The sequence below is a fragment of the Coregonus clupeaformis genome, chromosome 34 (assembly GCF_020615455.1).
Source record: "Coregonus clupeaformis isolate EN_2021a chromosome 34, ASM2061545v1, whole genome shotgun sequence".
Classification (NCBI taxonomy): Eukaryota; Metazoa; Chordata; class Actinopteri; order Salmoniformes; family Salmonidae; genus Coregonus; species Coregonus clupeaformis.
Window position 1 is genome coordinate 35,498,560 of NC_059225.1, and position 17,740 is coordinate 35,516,299.

Sequence of the window (17,740 nt, forward strand, 5' to 3'; positions counted from 1 at the left end):
AATTAGAGCCGAGCAGAGCAGGGACAGGTGGAGCTAGTTAGGCTGAGTAGAGAGAGGGAGGTGAGCAGAGTGGAAGATAGTGGAAACCAATTAAGGTGGTAACCCGGTGGAGTGAGAGGGCTCATGACAGTAAGTGTGATACACTCTCACATAAAAGAAGAAAAACTGGGTACCCTTTTCAACCCCTCTTCAGTTTTCATTCCCAAAACATGAGTTTTTAATTACTTTGGTGAATATTGAATAATCAAACGGATTGGTTATGGGCTGAATCAATCTCCCACTTAATCCAACATTGATATCAATGGGAGATTAGCGAGAAAACTCAAATTAACACAAGCATATCTCAGGTCGGGACTTGACCTTAAGAGACATTCATAAAATAAAGGACCAGAGGATGACAATGTTGAAAAAACTGTTGCTGTGTGTTCTGGACCAAATTTTATTATAACTACTCAAGAACTCTACAGCAAGCTATTGTAGTGGATTTTGACATGTATGGTCCGGACATTGATTTGGTTAAATAATGCTAATAAATTGGTATTTTACTTATTTGGAAACTAAACTTTCTAATCTCTCTTTTGAAGTAAAAAAAAAATACAACAGCAATCAATGAGGTTAAGTAGGCTAAGTATGTATGCATTGGTTAGAAGACATGCATAGAGGTCCACTTGTCTCTAATGTAAAGAATAGGAAATTATTGCCATTGTCTTTGAAAAAAAATGCTTTAGAAGCTTATTGCACAAACCACATTGCTACAGTACTGTTTTTAATTGGTTAATGTTGCATAGGCTTATGTTTATTAAGTTGTGTAAAAAAAAAAATCTGAGCGGTAGATCTCGGCTTGCATTTTGACTCAGAAAGTGATCTTGACTCAGAAAAGGTTAATGGCCACTGTTCTAGAGTTTTCCCTGTTAACACTATCAACATTTCCCTTTACTCTGGCAATTGTGATCGAATCAATGCAATATTAGCCACTTTTAATGCAACATACCGAAACAAAACAAACTATGCAAGAGATTTTATTGTAGGCAGAACGCATCGGAGTTGGATTCTATTGCATTGACATGCACTACTCAGCCCGTACTCTACACAGACCGGTGCTGCATAAACAGTCACAGCTGCAGTAGGCCTATATGCAAATAGACCATTGCCATATATGGATCTGTGCCATTAACTTTGAACTTCACTGTGTTGACAGCATGAGGTAGCATCATTTGTCTGATTCTCTGTAATAATGGTATGGGAATAATAATGCATTTTATTTTGTAGAGTGGTTTCTTGAATCAAACAACACAAAAACATTTTCAGTCGCCTCCTTGTATGAAGGAGTCTTATAGAATGTAGGCCTACATTGAACACCACACATTGGCTGCTACTGTAGGCTGAAAGATAGAACAGCTATTTCCATGTTAAAATGTTATGTGATGCATTTTCTCCATTGTTTTTGATGGTAGGCCACTCTGGTAGGCAAGAGTGGCCTACATTATAATCAAAAAGCCACAGCAGCCTACATGGCCACTATTAAAACTGTAATTTAAAGCGGCTACAGCCTAAGTGTTCACAGTAAACGCACGCTGGAAGTTGCACAGAATTTTCACAACGTTCAAGTTTGCGCTCAGCAGACCTGAAATTTGCTCAGTGCCGAAAGAAATTAGAGGGAACATTGACGCTGACTACCCACAAGCATACTCTCGCTACGCCATAATGATTGGTCAATAAAGCGTCAATTGCCATACAGAACAAACTAATGAATAGTGGGTGAAGTTTTCCTACTGGGAGAAATGCTCTTCTTCAATGCTTTGGTTCCATGTTTAAGGGACGAGGAGTCAGAACATGTCATTCGAGAAGCTGGTTTATTTTTAACGCCTGATGCCTTCATGTTCATCAAAGTATCTGTCTATGGATCTACTGTATGTGTGTATGTGTGGATCGGATCCATCCATTTGCTCCTGTATCCTAGCTGTATCCCCCTTTCCTCCATCCATCCATTCATCGATTCATCAGGTTTGCTGCTAGTTTCTCCCACTGTGTAACCTTGTAGCCAATTAAAGAGCATCAACATCGCTCCAGTGTCAGCTGTTGTGACACCTGTGAACCCTGTTTGCTGACATGCATGAGAGAGCTAGCTTCAAGCCATCAATCCAACAGAGGTCCCTCAAACCAGGCGAGGTACAAAATGTTCTCTCAACTCTATCCAGCACTGCCACTACAGGGACAAAAAAACAATAGTTCTAACTTGAAAGAACAAAACAGTCTTAAAGCATTCTGGAGAAGAAGAAGTTGGCTGTTTGAAAAAGTTGGCTAATGGCTAACAAAAAATATAAATAAAACAACAACAAAAACAATGTCTTCCCAAAATACTTGAAATGAAGCCCATAAGAAAATATGTTAAGTGTGTGCAGCCGGCAGTAAACCAAGTGAATGATCTTACTAAGCAAAGAAAGGCTTCACATCTCTGTTACCCCCGCGCCACAACCGTGTCATTCCTGGGGAGAGGCGATGATTAAAATCCTTCTATGGCTATCTGTCACGCCCTGACTCAAGGGACTCGTATATGTTGAATCAGGGTGTGTATGTTCTATGTTGTATATTTCTAGGTTGATGTTCTAGTATGTCTATTTCTATGTTGGCCAGTGTGGTTCCCAATCAGAGGCAGCTGTCGCTCGTTGTCTCTGATTGGGGACCATACTTAGGCAGCCTTTTGGCACTAGTTAGTTGTGGGATCTTGTTCCGTGTGAGGTACGTTGTTTGTCTACCTTGGACTTCACGTTTCGTTTCATTTGTTGTTTTGTCGTGGTGTTTATTCAATATAAATAAACATGAATGCATATCACGCTGCGCCTTGGTCCGTCTCGTTCCTCAACGATCGTGACACTATCACGGCATGGCCCCGCATCGGCATCGCGCCGTGTGTCCCTCTTTCGCCGGTGCTGCTGGAAAATACACATTGTAGCAGCCGCACATTTCCTCTACCCAGCGCTGGCGGCAGAGGGGTAGGCCACTCTCCCTGCAAAAAGCCTAGGATCCTTGATATTTGTCTAGGGAAGAGGAAATAAAAGTGTGGGGACAGGATCGCTTTGCTAGGATAGGAACCCCTCTGGCCTACCATCCGTGTGGCTATGAGAGGTAACGAAGAAGGTGATGGACACAAGAGTGGTGTGATTTCCTCAACCTCCGGGCGGTCCACTTATACCCAATTGATCCATGTAAGATGAAAACAGGCCTTATACAGTACACTGGGAATAGTACAACCTCCAAGCCAGGTGGTTGAATTTTAGTTTGTCCATGAAAAGCTACCTTCTAAGCATACTCTACATCTAACTTATCTTTTGAAAGATTCCAACCCAGAGTACAGATACGTATTTGAATAACAATTGATCTCACTCAAACTGTGAAAGATACACAGACGGAACTTGTATCAGCTGAGGTCTCCTGGTCCTCATTCTCCACCTTGACTCTACGTGATACGTTAAATGTCCCATCTCTTGGTGTTCTGGATGTGGTGGAACATTAAACGATTATGTAACATTACAAGATGTAGATAATTGTGACTCATCTTCAGTAACATTACTATTACATTTGAAATACAGGAGGAAATGCTACTGTATATGCAAAATGTGATGAGGGGGATGAGATAATGGATTTTTTGCCAAGCTATAGTATTGCACATTACGTGGCATAACGATGGGAGGCCATATGTATATCTACCCTGAGCTGTAATGTCCTCCAGTCACTGGAGTGGATAGTACAAGGATCTCCCTCAGAGGCGATGCACAATTTTGTGTGTGTGCGTGGGTGAGAGTCATGATTTGAACAGATTAGAGAACACCCACAGTAGAAAGCTCCCAAAAGGCCATGCCAATATCTTAATCAGAACGGAATTACCGGGTTTTGGAACCATCTCCCAGGCTCTGTATTTGATATCTTAGCGCTGAGAGAACAGGTGGGGAGCAGCTAGACTGGCCTTTCCCTTATTTGAGCATTTTACATTTAATTAAATTATCTCCTTCCTCATGACCGGAGGAGCTGAAAAAGATGACGGTGAAGCTCTAAACGCTGTCATTGCAGAAGAAGCACGTAGATCAAATTGTAATGCATGCAGGCCCCCTCTTAAATACCCCCTTTAAACATAATGAATCCTCGCACAGACACCTGGCCTTTCCGCTCTCACCCGTCGTTAGGACAGAGGACAGAGGTCAAGCAGACATGTCTGGCATTGCCGATGTGCTTGAATTCTCATCTCTGCCTCTAAGGTGTATAAAACTGAGTGTGTGTGTATGTGTGTGTGTGTTTGTTTGTGCGTGCATTTGTGTGTGTGTGTGTGTTTTGCAGAGAGGTGTGCATTATTAATCCCTGTTAGTCATTGTCCATTTCTACTAATGCCTTTCGAAAATGCCTAATGAGTATCACAACAAACAGTAGACAGACTAGACACTCATTCATAGCTATATTTAGACATTGAGTCTTTCACACGCAGGCCTTAACTCATAGCAGCGCACCACATTTCGATTTCACCTTCAAACTCAATTGCCCTATTTCCTGAGCTACAGTGGCTTGCGAAAGTATTCACACCCCTTGGCATTCTTCCTATTTTGTTGCCTTACAACCTGGAATTAAAAATGATTTTTTTGGGGGTTTGTATCATTTGATTTACACAACATGCCTACCACTTTGAAGATGCAAAATACTTTTTATTGTGAAACAAGCAAGAAATAAGACAAAAAAAACAGAAAACTTGAGCGTGCATAACTATTCACCCCTCCAAAGTCAATACTTTGTAGAGCCACCTTTTGCAGCAATTACAGCTGAAAGTCTCTTGGGGTATGTCTCTATAAGCTTGGCACATCTAGCCACTGGGATTTTTGCCCATTCTTCAAGGCAAAACTGCTCCAGCTCCTTCAAGTTGGATGGGTTCCGCTGGTGTACAGCAATCTTTAAGTCATACCACAGATTCTCAATTGGATTGAGGTCTGGGCTTTGACTAGGCCATTCTAAGACATTTAAATGTTTCCCCTTAAACCACTCAAGTGTTGCTTTAGCAATATGCTTAGGGTCATTGTCCTGCTGGAAGGTGAACCTCTGTCCCAGTCTCAAATCTCTGGAAGAGTGAAACAGGTTTCCCTCAAAAATGTCCCTATATTTAGCGCCATCCATCATTCCTTCAATTCTGACCAGTTTCCCAGTCCCTGCCGATGAAAAACATCCCCCAGCATGATGCTGCCACCACCATGCTTCACTGTGGGGATGGTGTTCTCGGTGTTGGGTTTGCGCCAGACATAGCATTTTCCTTGATGGCCAAAAAGCTCAATTTTAGTCTCATCTGACCAGAGTACCTTCTTCCATATGTTTGGGGAGTCTCCCACATGCCTTTTGGCAAACACCAACCGTGTTTGCTTATTTTTTCTTTAAGCAATGGCTTTTTTCTGGCCACTCTTCCGTAAAGCCCAGCTCTGTGGAGTGTATGACTTAAAGTGGTCCTATGGACAGATGCTCCAATCTCCGCTGTGGAGCTTTGCAGCTCCTTCAGGGTTATCTTTGGTCTCTTTGTTGGCTCTCTGATTAATGCCCTCCTTGCCTGGTCCGTGAGTTTTGGTGGGCGGCCCTCTCTTGGCAGGTTTGTTATGGTGCCATATTCTTTACATTTTTTAATAATGGACTTAATGGTGCTCCGTAGGATGTCCAACCCTGATCTGTACTTCTCCAAAACCTTGTACCTGACCTGTTTGGAGAGCTCCTTGTTCTTCATGGTGCCGCTTGCTTGGTGGTGCCCCTTGCTTAGTAGTGTTGCAGACTCTGGGGCATTTCAGAACAGGTGTATATATACTGAGATCATGTGACAGATCATGTGACAGTTAGATTGCACACAGGTGGACTTTATTTAATTAATTATGTGACTTCTGAAGGTAATTGGTTGCACCAGATCTTATTTAGGGGCTTCATAGCAAAGGGGGTGAATACATTTGCACGGACCACTTTTCTGTTTTTTATTTTGTATATATATTTTTTAAACAAGTTATTTTTTTCATTTCACTTCACCAATTTGGACTATTTTGTGTATGTCCATTACATGAAATCCAAATAAAAATCCATTTAAATTACAGGTTGTAATGCAACAAAATAGGAAAAACGCCAAGGGGGATGAATACTTTTGCAAGGCACAGTACATTACAAAATGGAGGCTTAATAGGCCACCGTCACCCACAGCAACTTCTGTATTTTGACGACATTATGCATTACATTTACAGCTTGAAAATTATTGGAGCTATTCAGGATGAAGCACTTTTTTCCCAAAGGGACTTGCTGGACCTAAGTGAGCCAGGATTCAAACCCACCAAGTCACATTTGACATTGTCCACCTCCCTGACCACTATTCTTCAACCACTTAATCGCTGATGATGCAATATTACTGTGTAGCTCGAGCTTAAGGAGTGCATTTCAGCATGAGCACTTTGTCAAAGTCACCCCTTCGCTAAGGCACAGCCTTTTTTAATGAATTAGTCTAATTAGTAGTTTGCAGAGACATAGAAACAGCATTCACCTCTGGTCTTTTCTTCACAGGTAGCAACATTTAAACGTATTCATATTATGGTAAAACTGAGAACATTTCCTGTGATTCCATATGCCCTCTCTTAACCTGGAAAGGAAATCAATTTTCTAGTTTCCTGCGCCAGACACAATTTGTTTGATTTAGCTTTGCAGTATATACTGTATTTCCTCCATGTTGTGTCTGCACATGTAAAGTGCATACAAATCTGTTCAAACATGCTAAAGTTAAGGTGCCACTCAAAATAGATTTTCACAGAACAATCCACAGCAAAAACATAAAACATAGTCTGTTCTGCCTTTCCAGGAAGTCCTCCTAAAGAGTACTCTTTCTTCATTGCACTTTGTACACTATGTAGCCACTTCAGTAATCACAACCTCTTAAAACAATAAGAAAGATCACATTTAATGATTTAAAGAGCCTTCTTAGGTAATGAAACACACGTCATAGTTTGCGTGTGGGCTCCATTCCTTGAATTGGATAGGTCTTTAGTAAAAATAACTATGCAGACAGATTAATGAGCCTTTATGGGGTAGACATGCTGCTTAAACATCACTTAAGCAAATGTCGGCTCTCGCTCTGATTGGTATTGATGTCACAAAGTTTCAGTTGAGACTAATTGCGGGGCTGAAGTAGTCTCGCTAACTTTGTTAAAGTTCATTTTGAGGACGCATTCAAGTAGCCAAATTTCCATCAATCTTGTTCCCCACACAGACTAATGTGCTAGTCTGCACTTCCTGAAACGCATATAGTATTGAATCAGGGGACTGGCTGGATGCTACTTGCCCACCCAGTCACATGGACTCTGTAATAAGATGACTCTGTTTTCAAGACATAGATAAGTTAACTTTAATATGTCTGTGAGTTCACTTATTGTCTATAAGTATGTCTGACTAATAAAACCTCAGCATGTAAGCAGATCTCCCCTGGATGTGTTGCTGGAAGAAAAAGATGGTGATAAGCCAAAAATTATGGAGCTACACACAATTTTCTGTTTTCTTCCCAGAGTGCTTTGCATGAGGCCAGCATCCCCCACAGCGGGGCGGTGGCTAATGAGCCAACTAGCTAGCTGTAGCCGAGGACAACAGCTGTCCCCTCCAACGTAGCACCCCAAAAGTCAGAACAACCATTTCACATCCCAGCATTGTTATGCAGTTCCATTGCTTTATATTTATTGAATGCAACAACAAATATATATTCTTGAGTTTAGAGAATGTACACAGCAAATTCTCCAGAGTTGAATCAACACTGCCAGTATTAAATTTAACACTGGGTCAGTGTATATATGGGTCCACACTTTTCAGTGTTAAATTAACACTGTGCTTAGTGCTGACGCTATTACACTTCAACAGTGTTAGGGAATTAACACTTTTAGCGTTACGCAATAAAACCCTATAAAGTTTTTTTAACGCTAGAAAGTGTGTATAGTTTGCCCCAATGGGGTTATACAACAACGCCTGATAATCAATCAAATGTATTTATAAAGCCCTTTTTACATCAGCAGATGTCACAAAGTCCTATACAAAAACCCAACCTAAAACCCCAAACAGCAAACAATGTAGAAGCATAGACCACTTAAACTGGTACAACACATCCACTCACAAAAGGCCAAAAATAACTATCTGAAAGCTACGCCCCCACTAAGCCACATCAGGCCTGCAAGTCACATTATGTTGACTTGCGAAATGTAGTTCTTAATGGAATCCAGCCAGAGTTAGGATCTCCAACAGCTGGAATTTTCATTCACCCACAACCTGCATTCAGAATGGCTGTCAAGATTGTAAACATTGATAAAGGAGACTACCCAATCCATTTAAACTGAAACAACCATTTCAGTAATGGGTGCAATAAATCTAACTAACTGATTGGATTAGTTTAGAAAAATGTACAGTTGAAGTCGGAAGTTTACATACACATACATTTAAACTCAGCTTTTCACAATTCCTGACATTTAATCCTAGTAAAAATACCCTGTCTTAGGTCAGATAGGATCACCACTTTATTTTAAGAATGTGAAATGTCAGAATAATAGTAGAGAGAATTATTTATATTTGGCTTTTATTTCTTTCATCACATTCCCAGTGGGTCAGAAGTTTACGTACACTCAATTAGTATTTGGTAACATTGCCTTTAAATTGTTTAACTTGGGTAAAACGTTTCGGGTAGCCTTCCACAAGCTTCCCACCATACGTTGGGTGAATTTTGGCCCATTCCTCCTGACAGAGCTGGTGTAACTGAGTCAGGTTTGTAGGGCTCCTTGCTCGCACACGCTTTTTCAGTTCTGCCCACAGATTTTCTATAGGATTGAGGTCAGGGCTTTGTGATGGCCACTCCAATACCTTGACTTTGTTGTCCTTAAGCCATTTTGCCACAACTTTGGAAGTATGCTTGGGGTCATTGTCCATTTGGAAGACCCATTTGCGACCAAGCTTTAACTTCCTGACCGATGTCTTGAGATGTTGCTTCAATATATCCACTTAATTTTCCTTCCTCATGATGCCATCTATTTTGTGAAGTGCACCAGTCCCTCCTGCAGCAAAGCACCCCCACTGCATGATGCTGCCACCCCCGTGCTTCACGGTTGGGATGGTGTTCTTCGGCTTGCAATCCACCTTATTTTTCCTCCAAACATAACGATGGTCATTATGGCCAAACAGTTCTATTTTTGTTTCATCAGACCAGAGGACATTTCTCCAAAAAGTACGATCTTTGTCCCATTGCTCCCAAGGATGAACCAAACTTGTGGAGGTCTACCATTTTTTTCTGAGGTCTTGGCTTATTTCTTTTGATTTTCCCATGATGTCAAGCAAAGAGGCACTGAGTTTGAAGGTAGGCCTTGAAATATATCCACAGGTACACCTCCAATTGACTCAAATGATGTCAATTAGCCTATCAGAAGCTTCTAAATCCATGACATAGTTTTCTGGAATTATCCAAGCTGTTTAAAGGCACAGTCAACTTAGTGTATGTAAACTTCTGACCCACTAGAATTGTGATACAGTGAATTATAAGTGAAATAATCTGTCTGTAAACAATTGTTGGAAGAATTACTTATCAAATTATATAACCCCCCCAAAAATCCATTTAAATTCCAGGATGTAAGGCAACAAAATAGGAAGAATGCCAAGGGGGGTGAATACTTTCGCAAGCCACTGTTTAGTGTAGAGAATCATTGTACCATCTAAATCGCTGTGAAATATCGTATCCAAAAATATAGCATTTTCGCTGTTTGAAGCTGGTGTACAAAACCAAAAGTAAAAGACAAGAAAATGAAACGTAAGAAAGGGAGGCATAGATATAGCGCAATAGAACATTTCTACCGCTTCTTAGACTTGCTTCAATGAGAATGACAGATCTATAACATGTGAATATGGTCGGTCGCCAAAAAAGTTACATATTGCAGCTTATATTCTTACAGAGTTAATTTAACACCTGAATCAACACTAGAAATGTTACACTGGAAAATCAACACTACGTAACACTGGTCAATTTTCTGTGTATGATAGCATACATACTGCTACAATGTGTATCTGATACAATCTAAACTGACTTTGGCATAGCAAGCAAACCGCTACAACATTTTCATGTGAGGCATTTGAGCAGTTTGACAGTATAGCACGTTTTTTGAAAAAATACATAAAAAATCCTTAAGAGTATATTTATGCACATGTGCGTCAATCTAAGTGACATAATAAAATCTGTCAGTTTAAAATAGAGATATCAGTTTTTGCATGGGCTGCATCTTAATCCACTGCATCCGCCTATGTCTGTCTTCCGCATCTGCGGTGGAAGGTGGCCAAGCTACAGTGGTATTTGTTAGACTAATGGCTTAGACTTTTAGTTAATAACATTTAGTCATACAGTATGTCTGGGGTCCAGACTGCATGGTCAATTATTTTCCCAACAGTCAGCAGCCTACCTGTTTTTGGGTCCACTGAGAAGTAAGGCTGTCCGCTGATGATGCTGTAGACCACCCTGGCACTGTTCCCATATGTGGGGTCATCTGCGTCTGTGGCTGCCACTTGGACCACCGTTGTTCCTGTAGACAGACAACATCCAATTAGTTATCAAGACAACATCAGCCATTTTTGTCCACCAGAGCTATTTGTAGACACACAGCTCTCAAATCAACAGTATGTGTGACAACATTTCCACAAAGCTTACAAATGTCAATGTTCTTCTCAGTAAAAATCACACCTTATTCTATATGGGCTACAATCAGGGATGTACTATACATTCCTAATAATACATACTGTAATAACACATTTCTGATGTATTTATATTCCTGCCCAGTATCCTAGGTGGTTGTTTTTGAGTTCAGAGGAAATGTCTTACCCATGGCATTTAACATTTAGAGTTTTGATTTCAAGTGTTTATCTAAATCTTCCCAGGCGCCAAATGTTCTAGCATAAACTGTGCTCTGACTTCTTCCACAGACGCTGCTGCACAACACTCTAACCTATAAATACCATATACCGTTACTAGTGTTTCTACTGTACACTGAAACAAATTAAGGTTCTTAAATGGTTGAAGCTGAGCCATTTGCTCGTGCTTTGCTGAGCAGTACAGTCATATCTGACTAAGATCATAACATGGTGTCAGAAGTACTTCAACCTCGTCAAATATAAAACAGGAGAGATTATTTCACAGAAAATAATAATGTTCCTTGAGTTTTGAGTGACAAAAAGTAGCCAACACCTGACTGCTTTCTCATTGAGCCGAGCAGCCCAAGCGGAGTCATTGGTATGGATACTCACAGAGACAGAGCTACCATGAGCAGAGTCCATGCAGAGCGAGCAGCGCTCAGGGAGCGAGAGACAGACAGAGAGGAGCAGCTAATGGATTTATTAATGGAGGAAGTTATTTCTGATATTGGGTTTCGGGCAAAGCCGGGCTGGGCCTTAAATTAGGCAGAAGCAATCAGGCATGGGTAGGTCTCGGGCTTAAAATTCATGCCTGTGCAGGGCTCTAATCTACGGTTCTTCAGAATTCTAAAAGGTTCTTGAAATGTATGGAAGCCTGATGATGTGTCCCTTTCATAGCACACATCAAATTGGCCAGTGTTAACTAGTGTTGATTTTTTAGTGTAATATTTCTAGTGTTGATTCAAGAGTTAAATTAACAGTCAGCGGTGTAAAAGAACACCGGTGTTATCATATTTCCCAGAATGCTCCATTGCAGGTTGCAATATCTATGTTTTTACATTAACATTGATTGACGTATATACCCCAACCAGAAGCCATGGATTACAGGCAACATCCGCACTGAGCTAAAGGGTAGAGCTGCCGCTTTCAAGGAGCGGGACTCTAACCCAGATGCTTATGAGAAATCCCGCTATGCCCTCCGACGAACCATCAAACAGGCAAAGCGTCAATATAGGACTAAGATTGAATCGTACTACACCGGCTCCGACGCTCGTCGGATGTGGCAGGGCTTGCAAACTATTACGGACTACAAAGGGAAATACAGCCGCAAACTGCCCAGTGACACGAGCCTACCAGACGAGCTAAATTACTTATATGCTCGATTCGAGGCAAGCAACACTGAAGAGTGCATGAGAGCATCAGCTGTTCCTGACGACTGTGTGATCACGCTCTCCGTAGCCGATGTGAATAAACAGGTCAACATTAACAAGGCCGCAGGGCCAGACGGATTACCAGGATGTGTATTCCGAGCATGCGCTGACCAAGTGTCTTCACTGACCTTTTCAACCTGTCCTTGACTGTGTGTAATACCAACATGTTTCAAGCAGACAACCATAGTCCCTGTGCCAAAGAACACTAAGGTAACCTGCCAAAATTTGACTACCGACCCATAGCACTCACGTCTGTAGCCATGAAGTGCTTTGAAAGGCTGGTAATGGCTCACATCAACACCATTATCACAGAAACCCTAGACCCACTCCAATTTTCATACTGCCCCAACAGTTCCACAGATGATGCAATCTCTATTGCACTCCACACTGCCCTTTCCCACCTGGACAAAAGGAACACCTACGTGAGAATGCTATTAATTGACTACAGCTCAGCGTTCAACACCATAGTGCCCTCAAAGCTCATCACTAAGCTAAGGATCCTGGGACTAAACACCTCCCTCTGCAACTGGATCCTGGACTTCCTGATGGGCCACCCCCAGGTGGTAAGGGTAGGTAACAACACATCTGCCATGATGATCTTCAACACGGGTGCCCCTCAGGGGTGCATGCTCAGTCCCCTCCTGTACTCCCTGTTCACCCATGACTGCATGGCCAGGCACTACTCCAACACCATCATTAAGTTTTCCAACAACACAACAGTGGTAGGCCTGATCACCAACAACGATGAGACAGCATATAAGGAGGAGGTCAGAGACCTGTCCATGTGGTGCCAGGATAACAATCTCTCCCTCAACGTGATTAAGACAAAGGAGATGTTTGTGGACTACAGGAAAAGGAGGACAGAGGATGCCCCCATTCTCATTGACGGGGCTGTAGTGGAGCAAGTTGAGAGCTTCAAGTTTCTTGGTGTCCACATCACCAACAAACACATCAAGATGTGAAGAGGGCACGACAAAGCCTATTTCCCCTCAGGAGACTGAAAAGATTTGGCATGGGTCCTCAGATCCTCAAAAAGTTATTTAGCTGCACCATCGAGAGCATCCTGACTGGTTGCATCACCTCCTGGTATGGCAACTGCTTGACCTCCGACCGCAAGGCACTACAGAGGGTAGTGCGTACAACCCAGTACATCCCTGGGGCCAAGCATCCTGCCATCCAGGACCTCTATACCAGGCGGTGTCAGAGGAAGGCCCTAAAAATTGTCAAAGACTCCAGCCACCCTAGTCATAGACTTTTCTCTCTGCTACCGCACAGCAAGCGGTACCGGAGCGCCAAGTCTAGGTCCAAAAGGTTTCTTAACAGCTTCTACCCCCAAGCCATAAGACTCCTGAACAGGTAATCAAATGGCTACCCCCCATCTTTTATGCTGCTGCTACTCTCTGTTTATTTTCTATGCATAGTAACTTTAACTCTACCTACATGTACATATGACCTAAATTACGTCGACTAACCTGTGCCCCCGCACATTGACTCTGTACCGGTACCGCTGTATATAGCTTCGCTACTGTTATTTTACTGCTGCGCTTTAATTATTTGTGATTTTGTTATTTTTCTTCTTTTTTTTATTTTTACTTATCCATTTTTTACTGAACACTTATTTTTCTTAAAACTGCATTGTTGGTTAAGGGCTTGTAAGTAAGCATTTCACTGTAAGGTCTAGATAAAAATTGATTTGATTTGATTAATTAATCTTATGCTGCTCAAATATAAATAATATACATTTTTCTAAACAATTCCAATCTGTTATTTGGACTTATTGCACCCATTACTGAAATGGTTGTTCCAGTTTAGATGTTTAAGGTAGTCTCATTCCTTAGTCTTCCCAACCCTGGCAGTAATTCTGAATGCAGGTTGCGGGTGAATAATATTCAATTGTTGGATATCCCCACTTTGGATACCAATAGGAATTATACAGAACGTTGTGAGCCAGCATACTGTGACTTGCAGGCCTGATGTTGCCTGTAAACTATGAGTTTCAGGCCACTGTATTAGGGTAAAACCAGGCCCTACATATTGTCTTAAATAATTTAATGACAACATATTAACTTAAAAGGTCACTTGCTAAAGGCCACAGGCCTGAAAATGAATGAATGTCTCTGTCACTAGCAAACACAGTCATGGGTGGTACTTGTAACAAAAAAATATAACTCGAAAGGCATCCTGGGAAAAATGTGACTCATTTCAGGAAACTAGGCGTATGTCGCAGGTCACTACTTCACAGGAGAGGCATTTGAACGTAAACATATATTTTTTTATCAAAATGCATTTTTTTTGGCAGAAATGCCTTCTGGAACATGTGAACTTTCAAATGCCTTAATATCAAACTTGTATTCTTTCCATAAATACGAATAAAATGGTTAAATTACGAGCCTAGTTGGTTTAGCCACGGAAAAAGACAGGAACCTTCTCACTAGCCATGATTGGCTGAGATAATGGATGGGCTGGACATGCCGGGAGAAGAGTTTGGATTGGTCTGCCATGTAGCATGCTTCTGTCTGTAACGTGAGCTGTTTAGTATGTGTTGATAGTCCTTTCTACCGTGCCGTTTTTGAAAGATATAACGTTAGCCATCAAGAACTACAAAAGTTGTCCTACTTTTCTCAACAACATTGATGCCCCGAATTTAGCAGGCGCTATCGACAGATCGGTTGGAAAAAGTGATGGGCTACTTTCTGCACACCCCACGGTCAGTGTGTGAACCGAAGTGACTTGATACAACGCTGGCCAAACAAGATGTAAGTTAGCTACAAACAAAACTGAGTTAAATGGTTTCAGTCTGCCGTGAAGCATTAATACATGTATAAGGGTAAGAGTCTAGCTACACTTTCAGATATAAGTTTCTAATTTTGTCAGAAAGTCGTTTTTATTGCAAGTTAAAACATACCGTTAGTTAGCTAGCAAAATTTAGCTTGCTGGCTCGCTAGCTAATGTTACATGTATGATCTGTGTAGTAATATTATTCGAATCAGAAAACCATTTGCATTACCAGTTATAGCCTAATATTAGCTAGATAACATTGAACCTAGTTTGATTAACTTTAGCTACCTGCAGATTCATACTACAGCGATGACAATGTTTGTATTGGTAGTAGTATGAGTTGGAATTATGCCGGTTCATTGTTTAGCTAGCTAGCTACCTAGCTAGCTACATGTCTAAACAAAACACTCCACTTCGGCCGGATTATTATATGACCCATCAAATTAGCCATGTGTGCCTGATGGTGATTACGGCCATCTATTGTGTTTCATGAACATGTGTACATGTCTAGACAATAGTGACCCATCCACTTAGCTAGATGTGGCTGGGGGGTGGTTATATAATTTCCTTCACATGACCCATCAATTTAGACAAGTGTCATCTAATAATTATAAAATATATATACAATATTTTTAATTGGACACTTTCTGTTTTTGATATTGCAAGTAACCATTTCAAAGAACCGTTTACACCTTCTGTATCATGTGCATGTGACAAATACACTTAGGTTTTATTTGATATAGTGTGTGTTTACCACATGGTCTCACATGTGAATCTGTAAAGAGATGGGTGGGGCTAAGGCTTAAGAGGGTGTGAATGGGTGTAGACAAAAAAGAGCTCTCAAGTACAGTGCCTTGCAAAAGTATTCACCCCCCTTGGCATTTTTCCTATTTTGTTGCATTACAACCTGTAAATTAAATGGATTTTTATTTGGATTTAATGTAATGGACATAACCAAAATAGTCCAAATTGGTGTAGTGAAATGAAAAAAATTACTTGTTTCATAAAATTCAAAAAAATAAATACCGGAAAAGTGGTGCATGAATATGTATTCACCCCCAATGCTATGAAGCCCCTAAATAAGATCTGGTGCAACCAATTACCTTCAGAAGTCACATAATTAGTTAAATAAAGTCCACCTGTGTGCAATCTAAGTCTGTCACATGATCTGTCACATGATCCAGTATATATACACCAGTTCTGAAAGGCCCCAGAGTCTGCAGCACCACTAAGCAAGGGGCACCACCAAGCAAGCGGCACCATGAAGACCAAGGAGATCTCCAAACAGGTCAGGGACAAAGTTGTGGAGAAGTACAGATCAGGGTTGGGTTATCAAAAAATATCCGTAACTTTGAACATCCCACGGAGCACCATTAAATCCATTATTAAAAAATGTAAAGAATATGGCACCATAACAAACCTGCCAAGAGAGGGCCGCCCACCAAAACTCACGGACCAGGCAAGGAGGGCATTATTCAGAGAGCCAACAAAGAGACCAAAGATAACCCTGAAGGAGCTGCAAAGCTCCACAGCGGAGATTGGAGCATCTGTCCATAGGACCACTTTAAGTCATACACTCCACAGAGCAGGGCTTTGAGTGGCCAGAAAAAAGCCATTGCTTAAAGAAAAAATAAGCAAACACGTTTGGTGTTTGCCAAAAGGCATGTGGGAGACTCCCCAAACATATGGAAGAAGGTACTCTGGTCAGATGAGACTAAAATTGAGCTTTTTGGCCATCAAGGAAAACGCTATGTCTGGCGCAAACCCAACACCGAGAACACCATCCCCACAGTGAAGCATGGTGGTGGCAGCATCATGCTGGGGGATGTTTTTCATCGGCAGGGACTGGGAAACTGGTCAGAATTGAAGGAATGATGGATGGCGCTAAATATAGGGACATTTTTGAGGGAAACCTGTTTCACTCTTCCAGAGATTTGAGACTGGGACAGAGGTTCACCTTCCAGCAGGACAATGACCCTAAGCATATTGCTAAAGCAACACTTGAGTGTTTTAAGGGGAAACATTTAAATGTCTTAGAATGGCCTAGTCAAAGCCCAGACCTCAATCCAATTGAGAATCTGTGGTATGACTTAAAGATTGCTGTACACCAGCGGAACCCATCCAACTTGAAGGAGCTGGAGCAGTTTTTCCTTGAAGAATGGGCAAAAATCCCAGTGGCTAGATGTGCCAAGCTTATAGAGACATACCCCAAGAGACTTGCAGCTGTAATTGCTGCAAAAGGTGGCTCTACAATGTATTGACTTTGGAGGGGTGAATAGTTATGCACGCTCAAGTTTTCTGTTTTTTTGTCTTATTTCTTGTTTGTTTCACAATAAAAAATATTTTGCATCTTCAAAGTGGTAGGCATGTTGTGTAAATCAAATTATACAAACCCCCCAAAAATCAATTCCAGGTTGTAAGGCAACAAAATAGTAAGAATGCCAAGGGGGGTGAATACTTTCGCAAGCTGCTGTAGGTGTACCAAAACATTCAAGGGTCATTTTCTCAAAAGTTGGGTTACAAGTTTATCATCTTTCAAAGCAGAATTACTTTCCCATTGTTCCTCAATTGCAGTGTATAATATAAAATGTTCTAGCTCTGAGTCTCTACTTTTATCCAATGTAAAAAACACAATTTCAAATTTTGCTACATAAGACCGAATTGAGGTGTTCGGTCACATTTGCAAATAAGTCTTAAAGCCCTACAGCATGTCTATTCAATTCCGGTCCTCAAGGGACATTTCTGGTTTGGGATTTTTGTATGGTTCTTCAACGAATCATCCAATTTCTGTGTTGTCAGAGACCCTATAATGGCTCCCCTATGGCATCGCTCTCAATAACCTT

At 41.3% G+C, this 17,740-nt stretch overlaps 1 protein-coding gene across 1 annotated transcript in view; it reads right to left on the reverse strand.

Moving 5' to 3' along the window:
* The window catches only part of LOC121550060 (cadherin-7-like), a 200,304-nt gene that overhangs the window by 62,042 nt on the left and 120,522 nt on the right, over positions 1-17,740 (reverse strand). Inside the window, exon 4 of the mRNA XM_041862168.1 lies at positions 10,464-10,583. Within this exon, the coding sequence (XP_041718102.1) occupies positions 10,464-10,583 (120 nt within the window). The remainder of the gene's footprint in view (positions 1-10,463; positions 10,584-17,740) is intronic.